The following is a 27,244-nucleotide window of genomic DNA, read 5'->3' on the forward strand; positions in this document are numbered from 1 at the left end:
CTCAGCTCACTGCAAGCTCCGCCTCCCGGGTTGATGCCATTCTCCTGCCTCAGCCTCCCGAGTAGCTGGGACTACAGGTGCCCTCCACCTCGCCCGGCTAGTTTTTTGTATTTTTTTTTTAGTAGAGACGGGGTTTCACCGTGTTAGCCAGGATGGTCTCGATCTCCTGACCTCGTGATCCGCCCGTCTCGGCCTCCCAAAGTGCTGGGATTACAGGCTTGAGCCACCGCGCCTGGCCTAAGGGTTGAATTTTCATGCAAATTAAAATATGTCTTAGCAAGTGAATTCTAAATGTAAAACATAACTCCGTGGGGGATCCAGATACATTTCAGCCACAGGATCCTTCCTTTCCAGATTTATAATCTAGTTAGATGATAAAACATATAATAAATATGAAGAAAGAGCTAAGTACCAGTGTGGGATTAGACAATTTCAGAACTGTGCAGAAGATGGCACAAGATAGCATTGTCTCCTTTTAGGTCGGTTTAGAGTAGAAAGACTTGGGGGAGTGGGTGGCATTGAGATGGGCCTGTACCAGAGATGGTTAGTCAGTTGCAGAGAGAGGGGGACATGAAGGCGGTGGAAAGTAACAGGCAGATGTAAGAGAGATGACAGAGGAAGAACCCCCAGAATCTACTGATTATGTCTTAGAAGTTATAGAGGACGGCCGGGCGCGGTGGCTCAAGCCTGTAATCCCAGCACTTTGGGAGGCCGAGACGGGCGGATCACGAGGTCAGGAGATCGAGACCATCCTGGCTAACACGGTGAAACCCCGTCTCTACTAAAATACAAAAAAATAGCCGGGCGAGGTGGCGGGCGCCTGTAGTCCCAGCTACTCCGGAGGCTGAGGCAGGAGAATGGCATAAACCCGGGAGGCGGAGCTTGCAGTGAGCTGAGATCCGGCCACTGCACTCCAGCCCGGGCGACAGAGCAAGACTCCGTCTCAAAAAAAAAAAAAAAAAAAAAAAGAAGTTATAGAGGACTTGGACTTTTCAAGGCTGAGCAATTAGAGCCATCAGCAAAGCTTTAGCCCAAACTGGGAACTCATGAAGGGGAACTGATGGGGGAGGGGGAGGGAAGACCATTCTAGTTCACACTTGTTGAATTTGAGGCACTAGCAGCAAATCCAGGTGGGAAGAAGTACAGGACTAATACACATCAGGACTAGAAAGAAAAGATTTGGATAGGCTGGCTGTGGTGGCTCATGCCTATAATCCCACCACTGTGGGAGGCTGAGGCAGGAGGATCACTTGAGTCCAAGAGGTCGGGGCTGCAGTGAGCTATGATCACACCACTGCACTCCATCCTCAACAACAGAGACCTGGATTTTTGAAACCTTGTCTCAAAAAATGAAAAGGTTGGGGTGATAGTTAAACCCAGAGGGAAGCCTTAAAAAGGGAAAGAAAAGAGGCCATAAATAAATAGAGCTTTGGGGATATTCACAGTACCTTGAATGTAGATGGTCAATAAACATTTGTGGAATGAACCTCAGTTTTAACAGTGTTCATTCTATAAATATTGAGTATCTGCCACGTGCAAAGCACTCTGCTGGAGCCATGTGAGTACAGACCATATGAGAACCCACAAGCCCAGTATGTGATATGCTGCTTGCCCCCCGGAAGCAGAATAACCACAGCGAAGCAACTTACATGACAGGGCCTTAAGAGTGATACAAAACTGTTAATGTTGATCACAAGATCTAGCTTAAGCCTTTCCAAAAAATAGCCAACATGAATGAGTAGATTGGGATGGCCATAGTAATGAGACTTACTGTGGCTTTCTTTTCAACTATTTGTACATGTAAAGAGCCTTATCTCTTTGGCCCCTGGGCAAAGTGGCCTGAGAGTCTGGACAGATGGCATATACTAGAGTTATGTGTTTTTCACACATATTAATAGTAGTGGAACTTCAGCAACATCATTTTCTTTCCCTAAAGAAACATGACTCCTTATTGACACATATGTACTTGTTCATTCCCAGTCGGTGCCTTATAACCTGCCTTTGCCTGGAGGAGTGGTGCCTCGTATGCTGATAACAATTCTGGGCACGGTGAAGCCTAATGCAAACAGGTAAGGAGAGCAAAATTAACAAGCCTACCCTATTTGTAGATTGGTTTTTGAATAAAGAATGGCCTATTTTGATTTTTTTTTTTCTTGCCCTTCTTATGGTGCTATTTTGAATTTTAGTAAAATTTTAAAAAACTACATATTTAGAATCTTGGCTATACCATCATATAGGATTATCCCATAAATCCATACATATTCCCATATAATTTTGCTAAGCATCGGGGCACTCATAGTAAATGGTAACACACCTTATTCTATACTTTGATATGTATTATGTCAGCTAATCTCCATGGTTGAAGGCAGGATAAGGAATATTGCTCTCCCCTTTTTATAGACAAAACTGAGGCTCAGGTTCTACAGATGATCAGTGGCAGGCCTGGGAACCCGTCTTTTGAGTGGATACTATTTGCTTATGGGTTTGAAGAGATTCTGCAAGTTAAAAACTTCATCATAATAAATCAACCTTTGCTATTGGAAGTGGTTTGATTGATGAGGTGGGCTAGGATGGGGTGAGGCTTTATTTAGGAAAATACATGCTAATTATGGCTGTCCTGGGCCACTTGGCCCTGGTTGTCACTACTGGTTATGTAGTATTTACATATTATACAAAGAAGCTGGCCATGTCCTGAAACCATCCGGGATGCTTGTGCCTGAGGTTAGTGGAAGTGTCTCTAAACAGTACCTAACTGGTACAAATTCAAGCCATGTATACAGGTTTATGCAAGAATCCATAAACAGTCTCAGTGTCTGTCACCTTGCTCCACATCCTGCCATCAAGAGATGGACTTCACTTCTGATCTGTTAATTTCACATTGAAATGCTCATTCGCTCCACCTCAGCCAGCCTCCCGTTTCTGCAATGGTAGTCACTATCCTAAGCCAACCCATGTTTCCACACAGCCTAGACAATTTCTGTAAGCACAGAACTTCCCCATACAATAATGCCCGTCTCATAGCAAATTACAAAATATATATATCGTCTATGTCCTTATCTGTATTTCCTCCCAACATCACATAGAACCCAGAACACCTTATCCTGTGCACACAGCACTCATGATTTATTAAATATCTGCTCTCCTCCTCCCACAACCCCTAACGCACACTGTATACCCAGTGTGGTATCCTTGTCTTGTTAGAGTCATTTCACTGGAAAGTTTAGTTCTAATAATGCTAGAGATGTAGATTGAGACTGGCAGATCAAAACTAATTCTGGTTGAAATGGTTAATGGTAGCAAACTAAAAAAACTGTTGCTTAGTCCTGCAAATTCTATATGACGAACTGCATAGAAAAAAAAGTGCTTAAGGTGACAGAGATGACAACATTGTATATTTAGTCAAATACAAATTCTATTGCTGTTTTTTCCTTACAAATTTAATCACTGGAAGATCATTTGTGGTTGAATGTGACTGTTACTGGGTGAATCAAAATACAGAGAATCTTTGTTAGTTGGTCTCGAGTGCAGACCTGGCTTTAAAATAAGAATACCTACTGATGATTCTGGTGTTACTGCTCTATAGAGCACACTTTGAGAAACTCAGGGATGGGGTTAGTCAAAGAGGACTTGTGTTTGCATTAACATCCAGGGAGAAGGAACAGGGTCAAAAAGCTAAACTAGCAATTTCATTGGTTCCAGCTCACATCATAGAATGTTTACCACATTTACTATCATGACTTTACAACTTAGCAACAAGATACTGAATATTAACTACCTTATCTCATTCTTGCTGTTTTAGAGGAACTAAGGCTTCTGGTTAATTACGAGGAAGCCAGGTATTTGATGGCTATTAACTATATAGCTGGCTTGCCTTTACCAGGTATTGAAAGCAAACTGGAAGAGCAGGAAAGAGATAACCATTATCTATAGTAAGGGATAAAGTATCCTCAGAGTGGCTCTAAACCTCTGTAAGAAAACCTCGAAGGGTTTTCATGAGTCTGTAAAGGAGGCATTACAGATGAATGGAAATATGATCGAAGACAATGAGGCAAAAAAATTCAACATATATTGTCTTGCTTACCTTTAGATTTTATGATAGTACATAGAATATCAGGCGTAGGATACTTTCCAGTTTGAACCCATTCTGATTTGCTTTCTGTTCAGAAAAATTTCTTAGGTACTGTATTATGAAATTATTTGCTTTTTAGAAAATTATATTCTTTTCTTGGTGTAGATATACAGTTTTAATCATTTTAATAACTGGTCTTTGGTTTAAAACAGAATTGCTTTAGATTTCAAGAGAGGGAATGATGTTGCCTTCCACTTTAACCCACGCTTCAATGAGAACAACAGGAGAGTCATTGTTTGCAATACAAAGCTGGATAATAACTGGGGAAGGGAAGAAAGACAGTCAGTTTTCCCATTTGAAAGTGGGAAACCATTCAAAGTAAGTTATTGCTACTATTATATATTGATAATGTGCATTTCTCATGAGGAATCACTCTAAAACCACAAAGCACTTGAAGTGAGTTTTTATCACCTGTCCTAAGGTGCCTAACCAGCCTATCTTCTCGCTGCCCAGGGGACCAGGCTCAGCAGGCTGAGAACATGGCCAGGAGTGACACACTCTGCAGTTCTTTCAGGCACCTCACCAGCATCACTGCTGCCACCCCTCTGAGTTTAAGCCTTTCTAGAGATGAAAAGAATATAATCTTTAACAAAAAAGGCAAAAGTCTTTATGGTACAGTTGTACTGCAACTTTGTTGCTTAAAACAACACAGTTGGGCTGGGCGCTGTGGCTCACGCCTGTAATCCCAGCACTTTGGGAGGCTGAGGTGGGCGGATCACAAGGTCAGGAGATTGAGACCATCTTGGCTAACACGGTGACATCCCATCTCTACTGAAAATACAAAAAATTAGCCGGGTGTGGTGGTGGGTACCTCTGGTCCCAGTTACTCGGGAGGCTGAGTCAGGAGAATGGCGCAAACCCGGGAGGCGGAGCTTGCAGTGAGCCGAGATCAGATCGCGCCATTGCACTCCAGCCTGGGTGACACAGCGTCCATTTCAAAAACAAAAAAAAAAAACAGTTGGCATAGCGATCAAAACTAAATGTTTTTTATTCCAAAATTAAAGTTTTATGAAAAGTTTATAAATTTTAAAATTAACGAGGTTTCCTTTCCTTTACTCCTTCTCCCCTCCTCACAAAGGTTGCAATTTGATGAGTATCTTCAGTGTTTTCTGACATACAGCACGCTTTTTATTTGTAAGCACTGCTTCAACAAATATTAGGTCCACAGCATTGAGTTAGGGTTGACTATAGAGTGGTAAATAAAACAGCTGGACTGTAAACTCTTCAACAACAGGGACAAATAATGACCACAGTCTACATTTGGTGGACATCTTTTCATATCAGAATATTGTTACTTAACAGTGTTTTTTTTTTTTTTGAGATGGAGTCTCGCTCTGTCGCCAGGCTAGAGTATAGCGGCACAATCTTAGCTCACGGCAACCTCCACCTCTCGGGTTCAAGTGATTCTCCTGACTCAGCCTCCCGAGTAGTTGTGACTATAGGCGTGTGCTACCATGCCCAGCTGACTTTTGTATTTTTAGTAGTGATGGAATTTCACCATGTTGGCCAGGATGGTCTCGACCTCTTGACCTCGTGATCCACCCACCTCGGCTTCCCAAAGTGCTGGGATTACAGGCATGAGCCACCACGCCCGGCCAATAGTATTTCATTTTTAGATGTGATAATTTAACCAGTACCCTACTGATATAAATTTACAGAATGGAAACACTCCAACCTGGAAATGTTTTACTAAAATACTGTAATAACTATCCTTACAAATATTTTCTTCCTAGAAGCAAATCTTCTAGAAATCTTTGCTTTAAATATACATGTTTACAATTTAGATATTATCAAATTGCTGCCTCCAAAAAGATGTAGGAATGAACATCCACTAATGAAGAGTAGATTTCTCCTACCCTTGCCAAAACTGATTGTCATCAATCTTTATAACATTTGCCAAAAGAATCTTACTTTTGTGTTTTTCTTTTAGGTGTTTTAGGCCATACCACAACTTTTGGTTGTTTTGAGACAGAGTCTCACACTGCCTTTCAGTCTGGAGTACAGTGGCACGATCACAGCTCATTGCAGCCTGTCAACCTCCCAGGCTCAAACGATCCTCCCACTTGAGCCTCCTTAGTAGCCGAGACCACAGATGTATGCCACCCACGCCTGGCTAATTTTTGTATTTTTTTTGTAGAGATGGGATTTTACCATGTTGCCTGGGCTGGTCTCAAACTCCTGGGCTCAAGAGATCTGCCCGTGCCTTTGCCTCCCCAAAGTGTTGGGATTACAGGCGTGAGCCACCACACCCAGGCTCTTTTAAGTATTTATGCAGGCAAATCCTTAGCCTTCACCTTTATGGCTTATCGATCCTTGTAATTTGTTGCTTTTAAAAAAAATCTGAATAACTTGGAATTTTTGCTATAAAGTTACTTTCTCTGGATCCTAACTGGTCCCACGAATGATAAGGATGAAATGTTAGACATCCTGAGTTCAGGCCAGACTGGTTTGAAATTAATGGACTTTTTTTCCTTTCAGTTGACAAAAAATTGTTTCTATCATGCACATGAAACATGTATATATTGTGCAATGGCTAGATCCAGCTGATATATGCATTACCTCATGTAATAGTTTACGTATATGCCATTTCAGATACAAGTACTGGTTGAATCTGACCACTTCAAGGTTGCGGTAAATGATGCTCACTTGTTGCAGTACAATCATCGGGTTAAACAGCTCAATGAAATCAGCAAACTGGGAATTTCTGGTGACATAGACCTCACCAATGCTTCATACACCATGATATAATCTGAAAGGGGCAGATTAAAGAAAAAAAAATCTAAACCTTACATGTGTAAAGGCTTTGTGTTCACTGTGAGTGAAAATTTTTACATTCATCAATATCCTTGTAAGTCATCTACTTAATAAATATTATAGTGAATTACCTGTCTTAATATGTCATTTAATTGGAGTGGTTTATTCTCGATAATGCGCAATGGAAAAAATATGCAGCAATATTAATACTGCATTGGGGCCTCAAGGTTTCCTATACTTGTTAAAATCTTTTTCTTAAGGAGAGAAAGTAAATACTACCTCAAGATTCTCTCTTCCAGAATTTCATAAAAATCAGGAGATGTTTCAAGGAAATTATTCTCTCATTTTCTTAAGGAAATATGTTCAGGAAATAAGAATAGCATTAAGAAAAGGTTTACCTATAGATGACCTATGACCTATAGACAATTATTATTAGGATTCTGGTATATTTCTTGACTGCTTTTTAATCCTATTTCTCCTTCTAAACTATAGTTTGCTGCTTTCAAATCAGTAATTTGATACCAATAAAGGAACATCTCTCTGGTTTTTATGAAATCTCTTACAGAGAAAAAAGGTATCTTATATAGTCAGCTTTCAAAATTGTTCCCATCGTCAACATTCTTACCCATGCCTTTCTACCCTTATTAGCAGCAAGCCCAAAGATTAATAAAATTCCAAAACTAGGATGTGGCAAAACCACTTCATCTTACAGAAGACCAAATTTTTTCTTTTTGAGATAGTCTCGCTCTGTCACCCAGGCTGGAGTGCAGTGGCTGATCTCGGCTCACTGCAGCCTCCACCTCCTGGGTTCAAGCAATTCTCTGCCTCAGCCTCCTGAGTAGCTGGGATTACAGGTGCCCGCCACCATGCCCCACTAATTTTTTATTTTTAGTAGAGACGGGGTTTCACCATCTTGGCCAGGCTGATCTTGAACTCCTGACATCATGATCCACCTGCCTTGGCCTTCCAAAGTGCTGGGATTACAGGCATGAGCCACCACACCAGGCCCAAAATATTTTATACAATACTTTTCACATCTCTTAAATTAGTAATTGTCACAGGTTGGGTTTCCCAGGAAGCAGAGAGATTAGATCTCAAGAGGCTTGTGAGGGAGTGTACTTGCAATCAGTACATGTGGGGATGGGAAAGACATGATTGGGTTGAGGGAGAAGTTGAGCAGCAATAACTTAGACTACCCTAGGGGAGTTCTGAAGCTGGGATTCTTCCTCAGAGCTGCAAGGGGGCCAGGCCTTTTTATACCCCCACTTTGATCAGTCACTGACTATAGGACAGCTGGGAAAGAGAATGTGACCTGAGATAACATGGCTCTCTTCAGCTGACGCAGCACAGTCCTCACAAGGGATGTCAGCTGAGGGCTGCCTGCCAGCAGCACTTCCTGCAACTCAAGGAATAAGTCCTCTATTGCTAAAAAGGGATATGGGCAGCATATCATAGCATATTTCAAAAAATTCCTTACCCTAACATTTGGGTCTTGACTTCTACTCTTATTAAATAAATGGAAGAACATAGCTTTGGAGAAAAGAGAGAACTTGGTTTACACAAAATTACTTAAATCCTCTGAGCCTTGGTTCCTTGGTCTATCAAATGCACAGGTCTTATAGTTACTGTGACATTAAGTAAAATATTGTTTGCAAAGGAACTGTCAAATAGTAGGTCCTCAATAAATAGCAATTCCCATTCTATTTTGGTAGAAAAGAACTCTTTTTTTTTCCTCTGACAATACACTGCATTAAGAACTCTTGCTCTGTCCAAAACAGTTTTCTTTCATTTTGTCTCTAAAAATTTTCCTAATACCTCATAATTCTAAACTCCAATAGCCAAGCACATTATCTAGTAGGGGACACTGATGGTTGCCTACCCAATATCCATTCCTTGTTTCCTAAGAGCCAAGGTTTTATTCAGGTGTGATCCCAGATTCAACAGGGAATTCTGATTCATTTAAGTCAATCCCCTGCTGGCTTACTGATCTGCAGATGGGGATGTGGCATTATTTGGTCTAATCGGGCCAAAGGGAAGGACATAACTCTAATTGCCAATAGCAGCCATCTTATGACCCCAAAAAGACCCAGCCGTAGAGGAGAAGCCGACATCAAGAATAACAGAATGAACTAGGAATAGAAAGTTGGACCTTGATGTGATCACTGAGCTATTGATTATAAAGTACCTGGAATCACTTTGATAACTTGTGAAATAATAAATTTCCTTACTGTTAAGCCAGTTTGAGTTCATTCCTTGTTTGGGTAATTCAAACAAGCCATGTAGGAAAAATAAATATACATAAACTAGGGTTTTCTAATGGCCCAGGGCTATGACCAGTTGAAAGCTTTCTAAACAACTCAGTGATACACCTTATTAAAGATCACATTTACTGACATTGTCTTATTCTGATCTGCTTTATTTTTGAGAGCAAAATATTGTTGTGTCACATATTGCTTTGTATTAACTGTAAATCTTGGGTTTCTTTGTACCAGTCTTTTAAATGTTCATGTGACTGATATGTTATATGATTAATACGATTTTTTTCAAAAGTAAAAAGCATCTCCTCAATGTCTCTTGGGCATGCCAATGGGAAAATGAAAACAAAAAGGCAAGGACTTAATGGGTACCTCTAATGATTGAACTGTTTGAAACCGCAGCATGTCAAACTGACTTCGGAATCCAGAAAGCTCATCTAAAGAAACTCAGAATACTATGGAAAAATGTAATACCCAAAGCTGTTCAACGTAAACAAATTTAGGATTTCAAACTAAGAATAAAGTGTAAAAAGATGCAAATATTTCTGTCACAGGTTAATATTTCAATTAAACTAAAGAATGTTTATAAGCGCTAAGTATACTTAGCCTTAAGCTTATTCCCTTTAAACAAGAGAGGCAAGGCACAGTATATTTTTTATTCTGTGTTGAAAATGTACAAAATATCCCCACTTCCCTTGAGAAAGAGTATATCTAAAATACACTTTGATGAACAGAGTATTAAAACTTTATATGATACTATAGAAGTGAACACAAATACATTTTCTCCAAAATTTCAATAGTCTAAAGAATATATAAGCACTGATAATGTGAAGGAAAATGGATTTATTTTTAAATTCAAAATTCTCCTGGTTGTAGAGGTGAAAAAGTAATCAGGTTACCACCAAAAGAAATGTGTCTGGCATGCTCTTGATGTCTCCTCTCCAGCTGAGTAAATGGATTACTGCACTTTAGACCTGGCTGGAGAACAAATCCAGAAAGTCAGTAAAGTATCCATCATGAGTTTCACCAAGTAATTCTTCAACATTGCTATAGTAAATTAATTAATAACATAAATAAACCGGGTGCGGTGGTGCACACCTGTAGTCCCAGCTACTCGGGAGGCTGAGGTGGTAGGATCACTTGAACCCAGGACTTCAAGACCAGCCCGAGCAACATAGCAAGATCCCATCTCAAAAACAAACAAAAAGAAACATGTAAATATTTTCCCTATATAACAATAAAATTATAAACAACAATGATTATGCTACTTTCCAGCAGATCTTATTTCAAATGTATATTAGTTTTTTTTAAATTGGAAAGGTATATTTAGAATATATGTATAAAAATGTGAATAATATGTAAATGGACTCAACCAGTATATGCAGAATGAATAAAACTGAGGCCATATCTGAAGCCACTTACATAGATTCCATAAATCCTAAACCATATAATAGCACTTAAGAGGCCTTTTACTACTGTGTGATCCTGCTGGGATCTTTTTACTCCCTCAAGCTCTGCTTCAAGTTCAAATTATGCTACTTGGGCAAGCAATAATTTGGGTCTAAAATAGACATCTAAATACTAATATTTACAGAAGTGAAAAAAATCAGACTAAATGATAAGGTATTAAGATCTATCAATGAGAAAACATAATTGTGATGTACTTTTAATCACATTACTAATATATTGAAATACTATGATTTGGTAATCTCTGGATTTATTTATAACAACATATATTCTCAGAATCAATCATTCAGAGTTTGATCTGGGAACAGGGTTAAATCAGGTTTACATAAGTTGGCCTTATGCTAAAAGCCCTGATCCTCTAGGTCTCAGTTTATGATTAAAGAAGGCTAAAATCAAGAAAGAATGGTATGTGGGTCACAGTAACACATTTCATTCTGCTCCTGAGACACAGGACAGCCCAGGGCCTGACCACAAAAAAGGCAGCTTTGAAAAATAATGAAAGCCAAGATATACAAGGGTCTTTAAGGAATTCATGGCTTATGGAAGCTAAGTATTTGCCAGGTTTCATGAAGTTAACAAAAACTGTGGTTGTTTGATCCTATATTTGCTTTATGAATGAATTTCTTATATTCTGAGATTAAAGAAGAATAAAACCAAGGCCATTTTCTGATCTACTGTAGTAGTTAGTCCTGGAAAATTCCAGGGTAAGGCTGTAAACCAGAGGTGTAAACCATAAGAATCACTGATGAAGAAAAAAAATGACAAATCCCTACTCCAGATCTTTGAAATAAAAATATCGGCCAGGCATGGTGGCTCACCTGAGGTCAGGAGTTCAAGACAAGCCTGGCCAACGTGGTGAAACCCCGCATCTCTACTAAAAAATACAAAAATTAGCCAGGCGTGGTAGCAGGCGCCTGTAATCCCAGCTACTCGGGAGGCTGAGGCAGAAGAATTGCTTGAATCCGGGAGGCAGAGGTTGTAGTGAGCCAAGATCACGCCATTGCACTCCAGCCTGGGTGCAAGAGTGAAACTCTGTCTCCAAACAACAAAACAAAACAAAACAAAAAAATGTCTGGGATGGGGCTGAAACCAATGCTATATACAAACAGCAGGAAAGAGAGCACTTTTAATTGGTGCCATAGTGCCAGTATCAAAGGTATGAATCGGACAGCTCTACTTAATGTGGAATTTACAGTTAATAAGGAATTAGATTCCTTAAGTTATATTTTTGGAATGCATTCATATTATACCCTGAATAAGAGGTGAAATGTAAACATTGTATGCCTATGTGCATCTGTACCTATATATAGATTAACATGGGAGAGATAAGAGCTTTTACAGAATGCTTCACAAAGGGCTATTTTAACTAGATTTAGAGGCAAGAGGTCACCAGAAGTAAAAGCAGGGAAGTAGTCACTTAAAATAGCAGGACATAAACAACCGATGACGACTGAAGGTGGGATAGACATGATTTCCCCAGAAGGGCAGAAACTGCCTTATATTTTTCTTGAATCACCTAGAAATATATTCAGACATTGAAGTATCCAGTTTGTCAGAGCAAATTTGATAGAAAAACCACATAGAGAAACATATCTTCAGGGTTTAATATTAAAACATACTATATGTTAAAGTATATAAACACCAAATTTTTTCTTCATTCTGTGAAAAATAGTAAGCAAAACAATGACAAGATACACATTTTAAGCCTTGTACACAAATAGAAAAGCAATATTCATTTTATAAAACAAATCTAGAGTATAAAGGGACTTGTCAAATTAAGTAGGAAAACTTACCGAATCAAGAAGGTGGCATTCAGTAGTGAGACTTTTATTATCAAATAGTACTGAAAACAAAAAAAAAAATTAACTTTTAAAGAATATTCTCACATTCGAGGGTCTTAGAAATGGATAAAACCTTGAAAATATGAAAGTTCCACATATCAAATGCTAAGACAAAAATATAGACCATTTTATGCTATACTTTTTGAAAGTAGTTAAATTTCTTGGTTAAATTCTTATCCTTAACTTTGGTATAAAAGGAGTCTTCTGTAAACAAATCTTATGCTTGTAATATTAAAAGTACCCAGAAGATGCTGATGAAGAACAGCTGGAAGACATTAAATGTCTGGCCAAGGTTATAACCTTTTGTTTTACCATAGGCCCCAGTTAGATCAGCTACAGAGTAACTGATGAAAATAGCAGGTGGAACTGGCACACATTATAACAAAACTATAGAAGCCATTTCCTATTGCAGAACCATCACAACAATATAGGTAGAACTAGGCAGTAGGGAAGAAAAATAGGATATTTTGAAGAAAGACTTGGGGATATGTGTTGAAAAGGAGAACTGAAAAAAAGCCCACCCTGACCAATGTGGTGAAACTCTGTCTCTACTAAAAATACAAAAATTAGCCAAGTGCAGTGTCACGTGGGGAGACTGAGGCAGGAGAATTGCTTCAACCTAGGAGGCAGAGGAGGTGGAGGTTACAGTGAGCTGAGATCACACGACTGCACTCCAGTCTGGGCGACAGACTGAGACTTGGTCTCAAAAAAAAGAAGCTTGAGGGAATTTTTCTAATTCATGGTCTTCACTAACAGTGAAGGCTCCTAAATAGTTAGATCTAATGTAAAATAGACCTTATAGGATAATTTATACCTTAATCCAAGTTCATTTCTTTAATAAAGGCTCATTTAAATATATTTTAAATATCTCACCTGACTGAGAAATTTTAGTTTCCCCTTCTTCTAAGATGCTATTTTGTGAAGCTGTATTTTTTTCAGAGCTACTCATCAAAACATCCTGTGATGTAATCGAAGAATTCAGTTCCATTCCTTCCACAACATCTGAAATTCCTTCTTTTTTGTTAGTATTAATATCATCTGCTACTCCACCAGCAAGAAGAGGCAAACTCATTCTCTCCCTGGGTAAACAATCCACCTTCAAGTTTGTCTTATTTACATCCTAGAAGTAAAAATGGCATTAAATTTAATTATCAATTACTTGGAACAAATTTTAAAAGTCTTGTTGCTATTAAATGTAAGAAAAACAGAAGGATGACATCCTGGACACAGGCTTAAGAACATTATAAATCCTACTATCCTGCTTCTTCAACAATTAGTTCAGATAATACAGAAACAGTACGATTGAAGGCAAGTTTCTCAGCAAGTACCTATACTCTAGCTCAGGGACTGGCAAACATTTTCTGTAAAGGACCAAATAGTAAATATTTTAGGTTTGTGAGCCACAGGGTCTCTGTCATAAGTACTCAACTCTACCACTGTATTGCGAAAGCAGCCAGATAGAATACATAAACAAATATGTGGTTACGGCAATAAAATATGATTTGTAAAAATAGGGGCCAAAGTTTGCTGATTCCTGCTCCAGTTCACTGGTTCCATATTCATCCTGACATGAGTTGAAGAATACAAAATGACACTATGGTTTTAAACGACCCAAATGTCACTGAAACAAGAACCACCATTCTATATGACTGATTTAGATTTCCAATGGAAATTCTGGGGATGGTTTATGAAGTTACTTTCTATAATGATATAAACATATGACATACTGGGGGCTATCGAACCACACTGGAATTGTACTTACATGGTTTTCTTCAATTAAATCTGGTAATCCAGGACACTGAGCATCTTCCACTATGCTGTTCCTAAAGAAGAAAAAAAACAGCATTACACTCATAATTAAACATATTGTTATTGTTTCACTTGTGTTTTGAGTCCATCCTTTATGATGGCAATTAATTTAAGGAATGGATCAAACATGGAGCCTGGCGCAAGATCAGGCCCGATCCAGATAGATTAGTTTTGGACTACAGCTACTGTGGGATGGCCTTACAAACTAAATGTATTCTTCCGCAGAAAGCTCACAAGTCTGTTACCATGGTGGTCAGTCAGGCTCAGGTGGCTCTACCAGCAATACTCTGAATCTCAGCCAAATCTAGAGCTATATACTAAAGAAAAGTCAAAAGGAAGGTGACTTCTGGAGACAGAAGCAACAACTCAATTATTGTCTAGCTGGAGTTAGCTACATTTACTTGTTACTTGTTAATCCATGAGCTGGAGTAAAGGTACCTGCTAAGAAACTTGCCTTCAATCATACTATTTCTATAATTTTATCTGAACTAATTGTTCAAAAAGCAGAACAGGAGTTACAATGTTCTTAAGTCTGTTGCTTGTTAACAAGTAAATGTAGCTAACTCCAGCTAGATAATAATTGAGTTAGAATACAAGGTATTCTAATCCTGAAGTTACTAGCTTGTATCTTATTAGAAAGACCTGTCTTAGCCAGGCACCTTGGCTCATGCCTGTAATCCCAGCACTCTGGGAGGCCGTGGCAGGTGGATCATGAGGTCAGGAGATTGAGACCATCCTGGCTAACATGGTGAAACCCCGTCTCTACTAAAAATACAAAAAATTAGCTGAGCGTGGTGACACGTGCCTGTAGTCTCAGCTACTTGGGAGGCTGAGGCAGGAGAATCACTTGAACCTGGGAGGTGGAGGTTGCAGCGAGCCGAGATCGTGCCACTGCAACTGCCAGCCTCCACCCTCCCGGCAACAGAGTGACACTCTGTCATCAAAAAAAAAAAAAAAAAAAACAATCGGGGGGGCCGGCGCGGTGCGCTCAAGCCTCTACATCCAGCACTCTTGGGAGGCCGAGAGCGGCGGCGATCACAAGGTCAGAGAGAGTCAAGACCATCCTGGCTAACACCGGTGAACCCCGTCTCTACTAACAAAATACAAAAAAAAAAAAAAAACAAAAAAAAAAAAAAAAAAACCTAGGGCCGGCGGCGAGGCGGCGGGCGCCTGTAGTCCCTAGCTACTCGGGAGGCTGAGGCGCGAAATCGGCGTAAACCCCGGGAGGCGGCAGGTGCTTGCATGAGGCCTGAGAAGGCCGGCCAGCTGCAGCTCCATACAGCGCTCAGGCGGGCGCCGACAGACGCGACGACTCGTTCAAAAAAAAAAAAAAAACAAAAAAAAAAAAAAGATCTATCTCCGTTTCTTCCAAGTTATTTTTTAAAAAAGATATGCTCTATTTTTCTAGTGTCCAGTTTTACTTTGCCTTTATTGCACAAAGTGGCTTATTTGTATGATGCCCTTTGAGGGCGTTTTGGGGAATCCAAAACCTTTTAAAAGAGTACTTATGACTCAAATGCAATTATGAAGCTTATTAGCAAACAATAGTAAACTACAAGATACACAAAGTAGGCTGGGCGTGGTGGCTCATGCCTGTAATTCCAGCACTTTGGGAGGCCAAAGCTGGCAGATCATGAGGTCAAGAGATCGACATCATCCTGGTCAACATGGTGAAACCCTGTCTCTACTAAAAATACAAAAATTAGCTGGGCATGGTGGCACGTGCCTGTAGTCTTAGCTACTTGGGAGGCTGAGGCAGAAGAATCGCTTGAACCTGGGAGGCAGAGGTTGCAGTGAGCCGAGATTGTACCACTGCACTCCAGCCTAGGCAACAGAGTGACACGCAGCCTCCAAAAAACAAATAAAACCTAGAATCATATCTAGCCAATAATAATTGTTCAGTACACATTAACTCCCCTTTCTACATGCTCTGCCATCTGTCAAGACAACAATCTCAAGGTACTTTCTACAAAGGCTGGTAAAAAGTGTCTATCTCTCAACCACCTTGGGGAAGCATTAGCATTGCTGCTTTGTAGATGATGAAAGTGAAGCTAAAGAGAATTAATTATTTGCCCCAAAGTTGCATAGCTAGTAAGTCACAGAGCTCTTCCCAGCTCAGAACTGTTGAGCAAGTACCTTTAGCACCAAAGGATACCATATTGCTTTTCTTCTTAGTGCCGCAGAATTTACCCATCTAAATTTGACCATTTAGTATCCTGAAATCTTAAGCTTTAGTTTTCTCATTTATAAAAAGGGAGTACTGCCTATATGTTGCAGAGTCATTATGAAATTTATTAACAATATATGTCTGGCACCTTTTACCATCTTAATCTGAAATGGTATTTAATATCAGCAACTGTTAAACTCTTATTAACATGTTAAAGAAATACCTGCTTTCAGGAATATTCAAAAACAAAGTCTTCTTCACATGTTCACTTTTAGTATTCTGAGGACCGGCACTTTCTGGTGACGTAGTTTGTCGTAGAAGGCCCATCTCATTTCTACTCTGAGATACAGCTTTGCTGACTGACTTAGGTGTTCTAAGTCTTTGAGAAAGGCCTTCAGAAGAGACAGAAATTCCTAGAAGATGAGAGAAATCACCTCAATACCAAATAGTTCTTTTACTTTTCATAACTAGGAATACACTGAAAATCCTATCAGCCTCTTTTTCCTGTCAAATAATGTCTGTTAAAGACAAATGCCTGGGACTTTCTGTTAAAGACAGTATTGAAATGCATATCAGATGCTGCTTCCTTTTGACATCCCACTACTTTTACATGAACAGAGATAATTTTGTTGTTGCTGTTGTTGAGACAGAGTCTCACTGTCACCCTGGATGGACAGGCTAGAGTGCAGTGGTGTGATCTCTCAGCTCACTACAACCTCTGCCTCCCAGCTTCAAGTGATTCTCCTGTCTCAGTCTCCCCAGTAGCTGGGACTACAGATGCATGCCACCATGACTGGCTAATTTTTGTATTTTTAGTAGAGATGAGGTTTCGCCATCTTGGCCAGGCTGGTTTCGAACTCCTGACCTCAGGTGATCCACCTGCCTCGGACTCCCAAAGTGCTGGGATTATAGGTGTGAGCCACTGTGCCGGGCCTGAACAGAGATAATATTTTTTTGTTTTTGTTTTTTAGAGATAGAGTTTCATTCTTGTCACCCAGGCTGGAGTGCCATGGCACGATCTTGGCTCACTGCAACCTCCACCTCCTGGGTTCAAGCGATTCTCCTGTCTCAGCCTCCCAAGTAGCTGGGATTACAGGCACCCGCCACCATGCCTGGCTAATTTTTTGTATTTTTAGTAGAGATGAGGTTTCACCATGTTGGTCAGGCTCATCTCGAACTCCTGACCTCAGGTGATCCACCCGCCTCAGCCTCCCAAAGTACTGGGATTACAGGCGTGAGCCACCGTGCCTGGCCAGAGATAACCTTAAAAAGCATAACTCTACAAGGACAAAGGAAACTAAAGAAGAGACAGCAACAATAACAACATTTTGGAAGCTATAATGTAGATTGTTGAGTGGGACTTAGACTCAAGAAAACGAATTCTAAGCCACCAATCAAGAAAAATGAGAATCAATCCAATTTCTAGCACATAACTTCTCAAAAGAACTGGTGGCTCTAAGTACCTCTGCAAGTGGAGATGAAAATGGAGCTAAACATAGAAGGAATCGCTCAGATTCCTTTCCTCATTCTGCACAGCAGAGCAACTGTCATTACCCACCCCCATCACCAAAAACAGAAGGGTCTCTAGTTTAGAGGATACCAGATACAGTCGAGAGACAGGGTACTGCATGGAAAATAAGGGAAATAAGTGAATATGTACATATAAAATGTTGAGACACTTAGCTTTCTTCCCCCACATGGCTCCTGAAAGACTGGCAGCCAGAATGACACCTTCCAGGAAGCAGACGGAAAGCATCTTCTCTGGGGAATCTGAGTAGACTATGAGAAAAGTCTTAAATGCAGTGATGTGTAAGTTCCCAGCATAATGGCCCCGCTAACAGTAGGGCCCCCACAGTAAAGGTCCTACCCATGTGCAGAGAGTTTCCAGTCAGCTTCTTAGTGCCCTATTCTTAACCATGTGCAGGCAGTGAGAGATCACCAGATTCCTGAGGAAAGCCTCTAATACAAGAGACAGAAACCAAAAACAACTAGACGAAAGTACCCTGAAACAAACACTGTCTATAGTGGATGAAGAAAACATAAAAGCTATCATTAATATCCTTGGAAAGATAAAACAATGCACTTATGAAACAAGTGCAGAATGCTATAAAATGAACATTTGGAGAGTAAGAAAGGGCTCTTGGGAATTAAAAACATAATAGCCAGCATGAAAACTGAGGAAATCTCCAGGAAGTAGAAGAAACAGTAAGTACATGAAAGAAAGATTAAAAAGTCTACCAGAAGAAAAATGTGTTTTCAAAAAAGATCAAAGCTTGTCAAGAGAGATGGTGGTAAACAACAAAAGACTCCAGTAAGAATTGAAAGTAGTTGCTTCTAGGGACTGGCAAATGGAATGAAAAGGGCTTCCTCAGGGACTACTGTTTTGTAATTAGCCTCATATAAACTATGTGTTCTGTAACAATTTTAAAAGACCAATTTTTGCATAAACTTTAATCTCCCTATCTATAAGGACTGAGTTGAGTATGCGAAAGAACAGAATGATGAGCTCATGGCTGTAAAAACCACAAAGATCCTTGACAAGTAGTAGAATGGGGCCACGTTATTAGCAGCAGTGAGAGATTCCTGGGTATCTAGGGAGTATAGCTGCTTAAGGAAACAAACAAAAGTGCAACAGATTTGATACCTAAACCAACAAGAAAGTTATAATATACTTGAGGATCACTGTAAATATCAGATAGCAGGTATTAGAGAACAATTTAGGTTTATTTTGAAAAAACTTCCTGGTGGACATCTATGGCTTGTAAATAATTTCAATTGAGATAAATTCAGTTCAAGAAAACAGTCTGTATTTCCTGAAGTATTAAAACTGCTTTTACTGGAACGTTTTAAATTAGAAAATTAGTACATTTACTGCCTTTCAAAAAGATTTGAGCAAAAGTTTTAACACAAATGCAAATAAAACCAAACCCACTTTGCATAAACTTCCTTTTATTTTTTAGAGATAGAGTCTTGCTCTGTCACTGAGGCTAGAGTGCAGGGGCACAATCATAGCTCGCTGTAACCTTGAACTCCTGGGCTCAAGTGATCCTCCTGCCCCCGCCTCCCGAGTATGTGGGACTACAGGCATGTACCGCCAGGCTTGGTTAATTTTTTATTTTTTTGTAGAGAGGGGCTCTCACTAAATTGCCCAGGCTGGTCTCAAACTCTTAGCTTCAAATGATCCTCCTGCCTTGGTCTCTCAAAGTACTGGGATTATAGGCATGAACCAACACACACAGCACATAAGCTTCATTTTAAAGCACAGCTAGAGAAGTGTGATAGCTGGATGCTCAAGTTTCTTTTGCATTTTAAACTCTAACCAAACTTCTAACTGACCTGAAGAAAATCACTTTACTTCTTCATGCTTCTGTCATTTCTCTTACCTCTTGGGATCCTGTGACCTTTCCCATAGACTGTAGGGTTACATGGTAATTACATTACAGATGTGAAATTACTTAGAAAGTAGAAAAGCAATCTTAGAAGACATATCGCACTTAAACTAATCTGATCATACCCATCAAAATGTGATTTACATGTGTTTGTGAGTGAGCATAGTCTATTTTCTAAAAATCACAGAAAACTTACGTCTCTTAATATAAAACTATTTCTCACCTTACACAAGCCCCCATCTATCCCAAATATTTCTCTTAAGTAGTCTCAGGAAAAAAACAACAACAACAACAAAAAACAAAAACAACAACTAACCTGAGAATGATTTAATAGGACTTTCAACTCTGAAAAATCCAGCATCAAATACTATTTTATCAACTTCCTTTGGTATCACAGAGGCTGCTGTTTCAGCATGTTCTTCCTGCTTAATTCTCTCTCTCATTGCATTTTTTATGGCAGCTAGGCGATTTCTCGCTGCAATTCTTCCAGCATCATCCTGTTTTGGTTTACTCGCTATACCTGAGACAACTTTTTTCTGCAAAGAGAAACTGACATATAGTAAAGCTGCCCATTACCATCTTATAAGAAAAACACACAACAAACACAAACACAAATTATCACTTAAAATTTTAATTTTTAAAAATAAAGTATACATAAAATATTTCACATTCAGCATGTATTTATCAAGTTCCTAGTATGTGCTAAAAGGGTGAAAAGGTAAAGGACACAGTGGCTGCCCTCAAGGAGTTTGCAGCTTAGTGGAAGATGTGGGAAGTAAAGTAAGAAGGATAAATGTCCCATTAGAAATAAATGTAGGGGCATCCTTCAGATTATAACCATGACACCCCCCTCCAAAAAAAAAAAGAAAAAAAAAAAAAGTAAAGAAAGAAAAAAAGTAAAACATTAAAAGAAAATAAATAAGGATGACACCTAAACCAATCTTCAGACATCAGGAAAGGTTGTAGGAAGTAGCACGTATGCTGAAACCACATTTCATCAAACTAAAAGATGGGATGAGGCAAGGGCTAGAGAGATGTTTCCAAAGCCAGAAATGAAAGAAAGCAAAGTGGAGTTAAACAATACCTAGATTATAAAATCACCTGCATGTAAGTTTTAAGAAAATCACATTTACACAAAGGACAAAGAAATAGAGAGTTATTAGTGATTTTTAAGCAGAAGATTAACATTATCAAGTTGGTGTTTTAGAAAGATCACTCAGACTAAGGAGTAAGAGATGAAAAAAGTGGATAGATTCAACAGATATTTGAAAGGTAGAATTGAGAGGACTTACTCATCTATTGGATGTCTGTGGGGCGGAGATGGTGAAATAAAGAAAGCAAAGGACCAAAAGAGATACTGAGACTTCTATCTTGAACACCTGGTGGGATGGTAACAGTATTATGAGACAGGGCAACATTGGTGTGTGTGGAGATGCTGTCAGTTTGGGATATATTGATTTTTAAGGTATATTGAGTCATGATATATAGAATTAGAGCCTAGTAAGTGTGGTCTGCAATACAGACTTGGGAATCATCACAGGTTGGGTAAGATTGCACAGAAAAATTATGGAAGGAAAGAAGAGAGTAGAGGTAGGATTTCTAAGTATCAAAAACATTTAAGGGATAAATGGAAAATGAATATGCAAACATGACTGAAGAATAGACAAAGAAGTAGAAAGGAAATATAATTTCAAAAACAAGGAAGTAGGTCAGGTGCGGTGACTCATGCCTGTAATCCCAGCACTCTGGGAGGCTGAGGCGGGTGGATCACTTGAGGACAGGAGTTCCAGACCAGCATGGCCAACATAGAGAAACACCAGCTCCACTAAAAATATAAAAAATTAGCTGGGTATGGTGGCACATGCCTGTAGTCCCAGCTACTCAGGAGGCTGAGATGGGAGATCGCTTGAACCTGGGAGGCGAAGGTTACAGTGAACCAAGATTGTGCCACAGCACTCCAGCCTGAGCCACAGAGCTAGACTCCGTCTCAAAAAATAAAATACAAAAATAAAAATACAAGAAAAAAAAATTAGCTGGGCATGGTGGCACCCACCTGTAATCCCAGCTACTTAGGAGGCTGAGACATGAGAATAGCTTGAACCTGGGAGGCAGAGGTTGCAGTAAGCCGAGATGGCACTACTGTACTCCAGCCTGGGCAACACAGCAAGACTATCTCAAAAAAGTAGACCATATTTAATACTGCAGAAAGGTTAGATTTATTTATTTATTTATTTTATTTTTTGAGACAGAGTCTTGATCTGTCACCCAGGCTGAAGTGCAGTGGCATGATCTCGGTTCACCGTAACCTCTGCCTCCTGGGTTCAAGTGATTCTCCTACCTCAGCCTCCTGAGTAGCTGGGATTATTGGCGCCTGCCACCATGCCTGGCTAATTTTTTATTTTTAGTAGAGACAGGGTTTCACCATGTTGGCCAGGCTAATCTCGAACTGACCTCAGGTGATCTGCCTCCCTCAGCCTCCCAAAGTGCTGGGATCACAGGCTTGAGCCACCACGCCTGGCCTAGAAAGGTTAGATTTTAAAAGTGCCTAATAACTTAAGCAACTAGTGGATTAATAATTTAGATAACTACTCTAAAGTTATAGAGGGGGTAAAACTGAATTGCAATGAGTTGGAGAAATAAAGGAACAAAAATAATTGAGTATAGACAACATTTTAGGATGCTCGTCAGTGACTGGGAAGAAAGAGAAAAATGGGGGTGTACAAGCAATTAAAGGGAGAAGCAGACACCACAGGTTTCTTTGTTTTAATGTAAATAATGATAAGACACTTAAACATATTTAAAAACTGATGAAAAAAAGGGGGAAGGGAAAACAAGACTAACTGATGGAATGAGGGATTAATAAATAAGAGGTAGTAGGGAGTGGTATCCAAGTATAGTATAAAAGATTAGCTTTACTTTGTTTGATTATCTTAACAGTAGCCTATAAAATAAAGTAGGAGAGAGACACCTGGTGATTACAGGCAGAATTACAAATCTCTCTAGGACACAAGCCATGATCTACATCACTGATGATATTATTATTTCCAGGACTAAATCCTTAATAAGAAATACCCACAGTTGGCCGGGCGTGGTGGCTCAAGCCTGTAATCCCAGCACTTTGGGAGGCCGAGACGGGTGGATCACGAGGTCAGGAGATCGAGACCATCCTGGCTAACACGGTGAAACCCCGTCTCTACTAAAAAATACAAAAAAAACTAGCTGGGCGAGGTGGTGGGCGCCTGTAGTCCCAGCTACTCCGGAGGCTGAGGCAGGAGAATAACGTGAACCCGGGAGGCGGAGCTTGCAGTGAGCTGAGATCCGGCCACTGCACTCCAGCCTGGGCGACAGGGCGAGACTCCGTTTCAAAAAAAAAAAAAAAAAAAAAAAAAAAGAAATACCCACAGTAGCTTTAATAATGAAGTAGCATCCTTCACTATTTATAGTTTCGAAATCCATTCAATCAATTTAGTTACTGTCCTCAGGGTCCTTGTGAGACTTTATTAGTAAAAAAAAAATTTTTTTTGAGACGGAGTTTTGCTCGTTGCCCAGGCCGGAGTGCAATGGTGTGATCTCAGCCCACCACAACCTCCGCCTCCCAGGGTCAAGCAATTCTCCTGCCTCAGCCTCCCGAGTTGCTGGGATTATAGGTATGCACCACCTCGCCCAGCTAATTTTTGTATTTTTGGTAGAGACAGGGTTTCTCCGTGATGGTCAGGCTGGTCTTGAACTCCAAACCTCAGGTGATCTGCCTGCCTCAGCTGCCCAAAGTGCTGGGATTACAGATGTGAGCCACTGCGCCTGGCCTAGTAAAATATTTTTTAAGGCCGAGCACAGTGGCTCATGCCTGTAATCCCAGCACTTTGGAGGCTGAGGCAGGAGAATCACTTGAACTCAGGAGGTAGAGGTTGTGGTGAACCAAGGTCATGCCACTGCACTCCAGCCTGTGCAACAAGAGCGAAACTCTGTCTCAAAAAAAAAAAAAAAAAAAGTTTAAAATAAAGTTTAAAAAAAAAAACACTTTAACAAGTTAAACTCCTAAGTTAGGATTCAAGAGTTTTTATTTGGATTACATAGTATAATAAAATACCAATCTAGACAAGCTGAGTTTATAACTATAGGCATTTTCTCATATCATAAAGAAAACTGAATGCTTAGTTTGAAAAGTGTCCACCCAAACCAAAACTTTGAATTCAAAACATTACTAGAAAGATAATTACTAGAAACAAATAAGAACAAAATCTATGTTAACAAAGCAACAAGGATAACAGCTTCCATTTCATATAACTGTTGTAAGGATTAAGTTAATATATATAAAGTACTTGGAATAATATTTGGCACATAGTAAGCATTATATAAATTACCTACTACTATTAAAACAAAATGTGTAAGTACAGTTTAACGAATAAAACCAACACTCATATATCCACTATGTGGTAACTCAGAAGCCCTCCGGGTACCCCAATTCAATCACAGTCCCTCCTTCTCTCTAGACATAACTATCCTAAATTTTATGTCGATCGATTTGCTTGCTCTTTCTTCAAAGGCAATCAATACACTGTAAGCAATATACAGACTTAACTTTGTAAAATGATGAGAAATCTGAAGCTAAATGTTTTTAAAACTTAAAAACAACAAATAGAAGAATCTATATTAGAAATCTGGATGTATGTAGAACAGTTCCTTAACTAGAAAAAAAAATTTGGATATAAAACCCACAAACTTACCCTAAAGACATTTTTGTTCATATTATTATTCATATTATTATTGACTTGCCACCCAGATTCCTCAAGTTTGATCAGATTGTTGAATTTGTGGATTACATCTTCTATCTGTTAATAAATAAAGCACAAATTTAACAGATTAATGATAGCCATATTAAAGTTATAAACTAATGAGTTGAAGACTAAAAAATAATTAAAAATGGCGATTCAGAAATGATAAGTTATTAAAACTGGACTGAGTCATTCTCAATTTAGTGTTCAAATCAATAATTTTATGGTAAAGTTTTCATTATCTTTCGTCTTACAAACCTCCAAAATCTACATAAAGAATATCATATATGAATAACTCTCCTAGATTTTTTACTAAAATGCTAAAATGGTAGAAAATACATCCTAAATGTTTTTGTTTCTTAAATTACACAATGTGAACACAATCCAATTTCTTTTTATTTATCCATTCCTCCACTGAAGGACATCTTGGTTGCTTCCATGTTTTGGCAATTATGAATAAAGCTGCTATACTGCTAAAAACATCCGTGTGCAGGTTTTTATATGGACATAAGTTTTCAACTCATTTGGAGTGCAATTGCTGGATCGTATGGTAGGAGTATGTTTAGTTTTGCAAGTGACTGCCAAACTGTCTTCTAAAGTGGATATAACATTTTGCATTCCCATAGGCAATGAATGGAAAGTTTGTATTGCTCTATACCCTCCCCAGCATTTGCTGTTGGCAGTGTTTTGAATTTTCACTGTTCCCTAGTAGGTATGTGGTAGTATCTGTTGTTTTGATTTGTAGTTCCCTAATGACATATGATGTTGAGCATCTTTTCATATGCGTATTTGCCATCTGTATATCTTCTATGGTGAGTTAACAGTTCAGGTCTTTTGCCCATTTTTAATTGAGTTGTTCATTTCCTTATTCCTGGGTTTTAAGAGCTCTTTGTATCTTTTGAATAATAGTCTTAACAGATACATCTTTTGCAAATATTTTCTCCCAATCTGTGCCATTTCTCATTTTCTTGACATAATCTCATTTTAAAAGATACAAGTATATTTAATAGGATGGAAATATAATCTCCATCTTTCTGATACTTCCAGTCTCCTACAAAGAGTTAGTTACTGTCAACAGTTTGGTAACCATGCTTTGAGTTTCCACGTTATGCACTTATACACACACATCCTCTCAGCTTTGCTCTCCCTTAAAAATATGTAAATATCTGTAGGCACTGTGGCACATGCATATAATCCAAGCTACTTGGGAGGCTGAGGTAGGGGGATTGCTTGAACCCAGAAGGTCAAGACTAGCCTGGGCAACAAGTGAGACCCCATCTCAAAGGAAAAAAAAAAAAAAAGTAAATGTCAAAATGACTCAGATTTACACTCATGACCAACTGATTTTCAACAAAGATGCCAATACAATTCAATGGGGAAAAGACAGTCTTTTCAACAAGCAGTGCTTCGAAAATTGGTTATCCACAAGCAAAAAGATGAATTTAGACTCACAATCTCATACTATATACAAAAACTAACCAAATGGATCATAGACTGAACTGTAAGTACTAAAATCATAAGACTGTTAGAAGAAAACACAGGAGAAAATCTTTATGACTTGTGGTTAGGTAAGAGTTCTTAGACATGGTGTCAAAATCACAACATAAAAGAAAAAAAAACATCTGGCCGGATGCAGTGGCACACCCCTGTAATCCCAGCACTTTGGGAGGCCAAGGCGGGTGGATCAGTTAAGGTCAAGAGTTCAAGACCAGTTCGGCCAACATGGTGAAATCCCATCTCTACAAAAAATACAAAAATTAGCTGGGCATGGTGGCATGTGCCTGTTTTCCCAGCTACCTGGGAGGCTGAGGCATGAGAATTGCTTGAACCTGGAAGGCAGAGGCTGCAGTGAGCTGAGATCACACCACTGCACTCCAGTCTGGGTGACAGAGTAAGACTCCATCTCAAAAAAAAAAAAAAAGAAAAGAAAAAATTTGAAAAATTTAACTTTAACAAAATAAAATGGCACTTCAAAAGATACCATTAAGAGGATTAAAAGTCGAGCTATAAACTCAAAGAATATTTGCAAATAATATTTCTCATAAGGGACTTGTATCCAGAATATATAAAGAACACTTAAAACTCAATAATAAAGACAATCAAATTTAAAGATGGGTGCAAAAGATTTACACAGACATTTCAGTAGAAAATACATGAATGGTGAATAAGCTCACGAAAAGATACTTAATATCATTACTCATTAGAGAAATTTAAATCAAAACTACAATGAGGTCAGGCATGGTGACACCTGTAATCCGAGCACTTTGGGAGGCGGAGGAGGGTGGATTGCTTGAGCTCAGGAGTAAGACCTGGGCACCTGGGTAACATGGTGAGACACTACCTCTACAAAAAAATACAAAAATTAGCCAATCATGGTGGCACATGCCTGTAGTCTCAGCTACTTGGGAGGCTGAAGCAGGAGGGCTGTTTGAGCCCAGGAATTGGAGGTTGCAGTGAGGTGAGATTGTGCCAATGCACTCCTGCCTAGGTGACAGAGCGAGACCGACTCAAACAAACAAACAAAAAACAAAAAACCCTACAATGAGATACCTCATACCCACTAGGATGGCTATGTAACAGTGCCCCCTTATCTTCAAGGAATCTGTTCTGAGGGATGCCTGAAATGCAGATAGTACTGAACCCTATATATACTATGTTTTT

At 39.2% G+C, this 27,244-nt stretch overlaps 2 protein-coding genes across 4 annotated transcripts in view; one reads left to right on the top strand and one right to left on the bottom strand.

Moving 5' to 3' along the window:
* Positions 1-6,715, top strand: part of LOC108530666 (uncharacterized) — a 17,598-nt gene extending 10,883 nt beyond the window's left edge. The window contains exons 1-3 of the transcript XR_001885923.1: positions 1,976-2,069; positions 4,282-4,447; positions 6,060-6,715. The gene's annotated coding sequence lies outside the window, so the exon portion shown is untranslated. Of the gene's footprint in view, positions 2,070-4,281; positions 4,448-6,059 lie in introns of the transcript that reaches the window.
* Positions 6,716-9,775: 3,060 nt separating this feature from the next.
* Positions 9,776-27,244, bottom strand: part of DLGAP5 (DLG associated protein 5) — a 41,240-nt gene continuing 23,771 nt past the window's right edge. For 2 of the 3 annotated variants that reach the window (XM_017873677.1, XM_017873679.1), the window contains exons 13-19: positions 24,536-24,640; positions 20,128-20,347; positions 16,646-16,835; positions 14,209-14,269; positions 13,320-13,566; positions 12,399-12,448; positions 9,776-10,116 (exon numbers count right to left, since the gene is read on the bottom strand). In XM_017873677.1, coding sequence (XP_017729166.1) covers positions 9,994-10,116; positions 12,399-12,448; positions 13,320-13,566; positions 14,209-14,269; positions 16,646-16,835; positions 20,128-20,347; positions 24,536-24,640 — 996 coding nt within the window. In that variant the 3' untranslated portion in view covers positions 9,776-9,993. The remainder of the gene's footprint in view (positions 10,117-12,398; positions 12,449-13,319; positions 13,567-14,208; positions 14,270-16,645; positions 16,836-20,127; positions 20,348-24,535; positions 24,641-27,244) is intronic. The other variant, XM_017873678.1, reaches the window with a different exon arrangement.

The sequence above is a fragment of the Rhinopithecus bieti genome, unplaced genomic scaffold (genome assembly GCF_001698545.2).
Source record: "Rhinopithecus bieti isolate Rb0 unplaced genomic scaffold, ASM169854v2 scaffold_7985, whole genome shotgun sequence".
Lineage (NCBI taxonomy): Eukaryota > Metazoa > Chordata > Mammalia > Primates > Cercopithecidae > Rhinopithecus > Rhinopithecus bieti.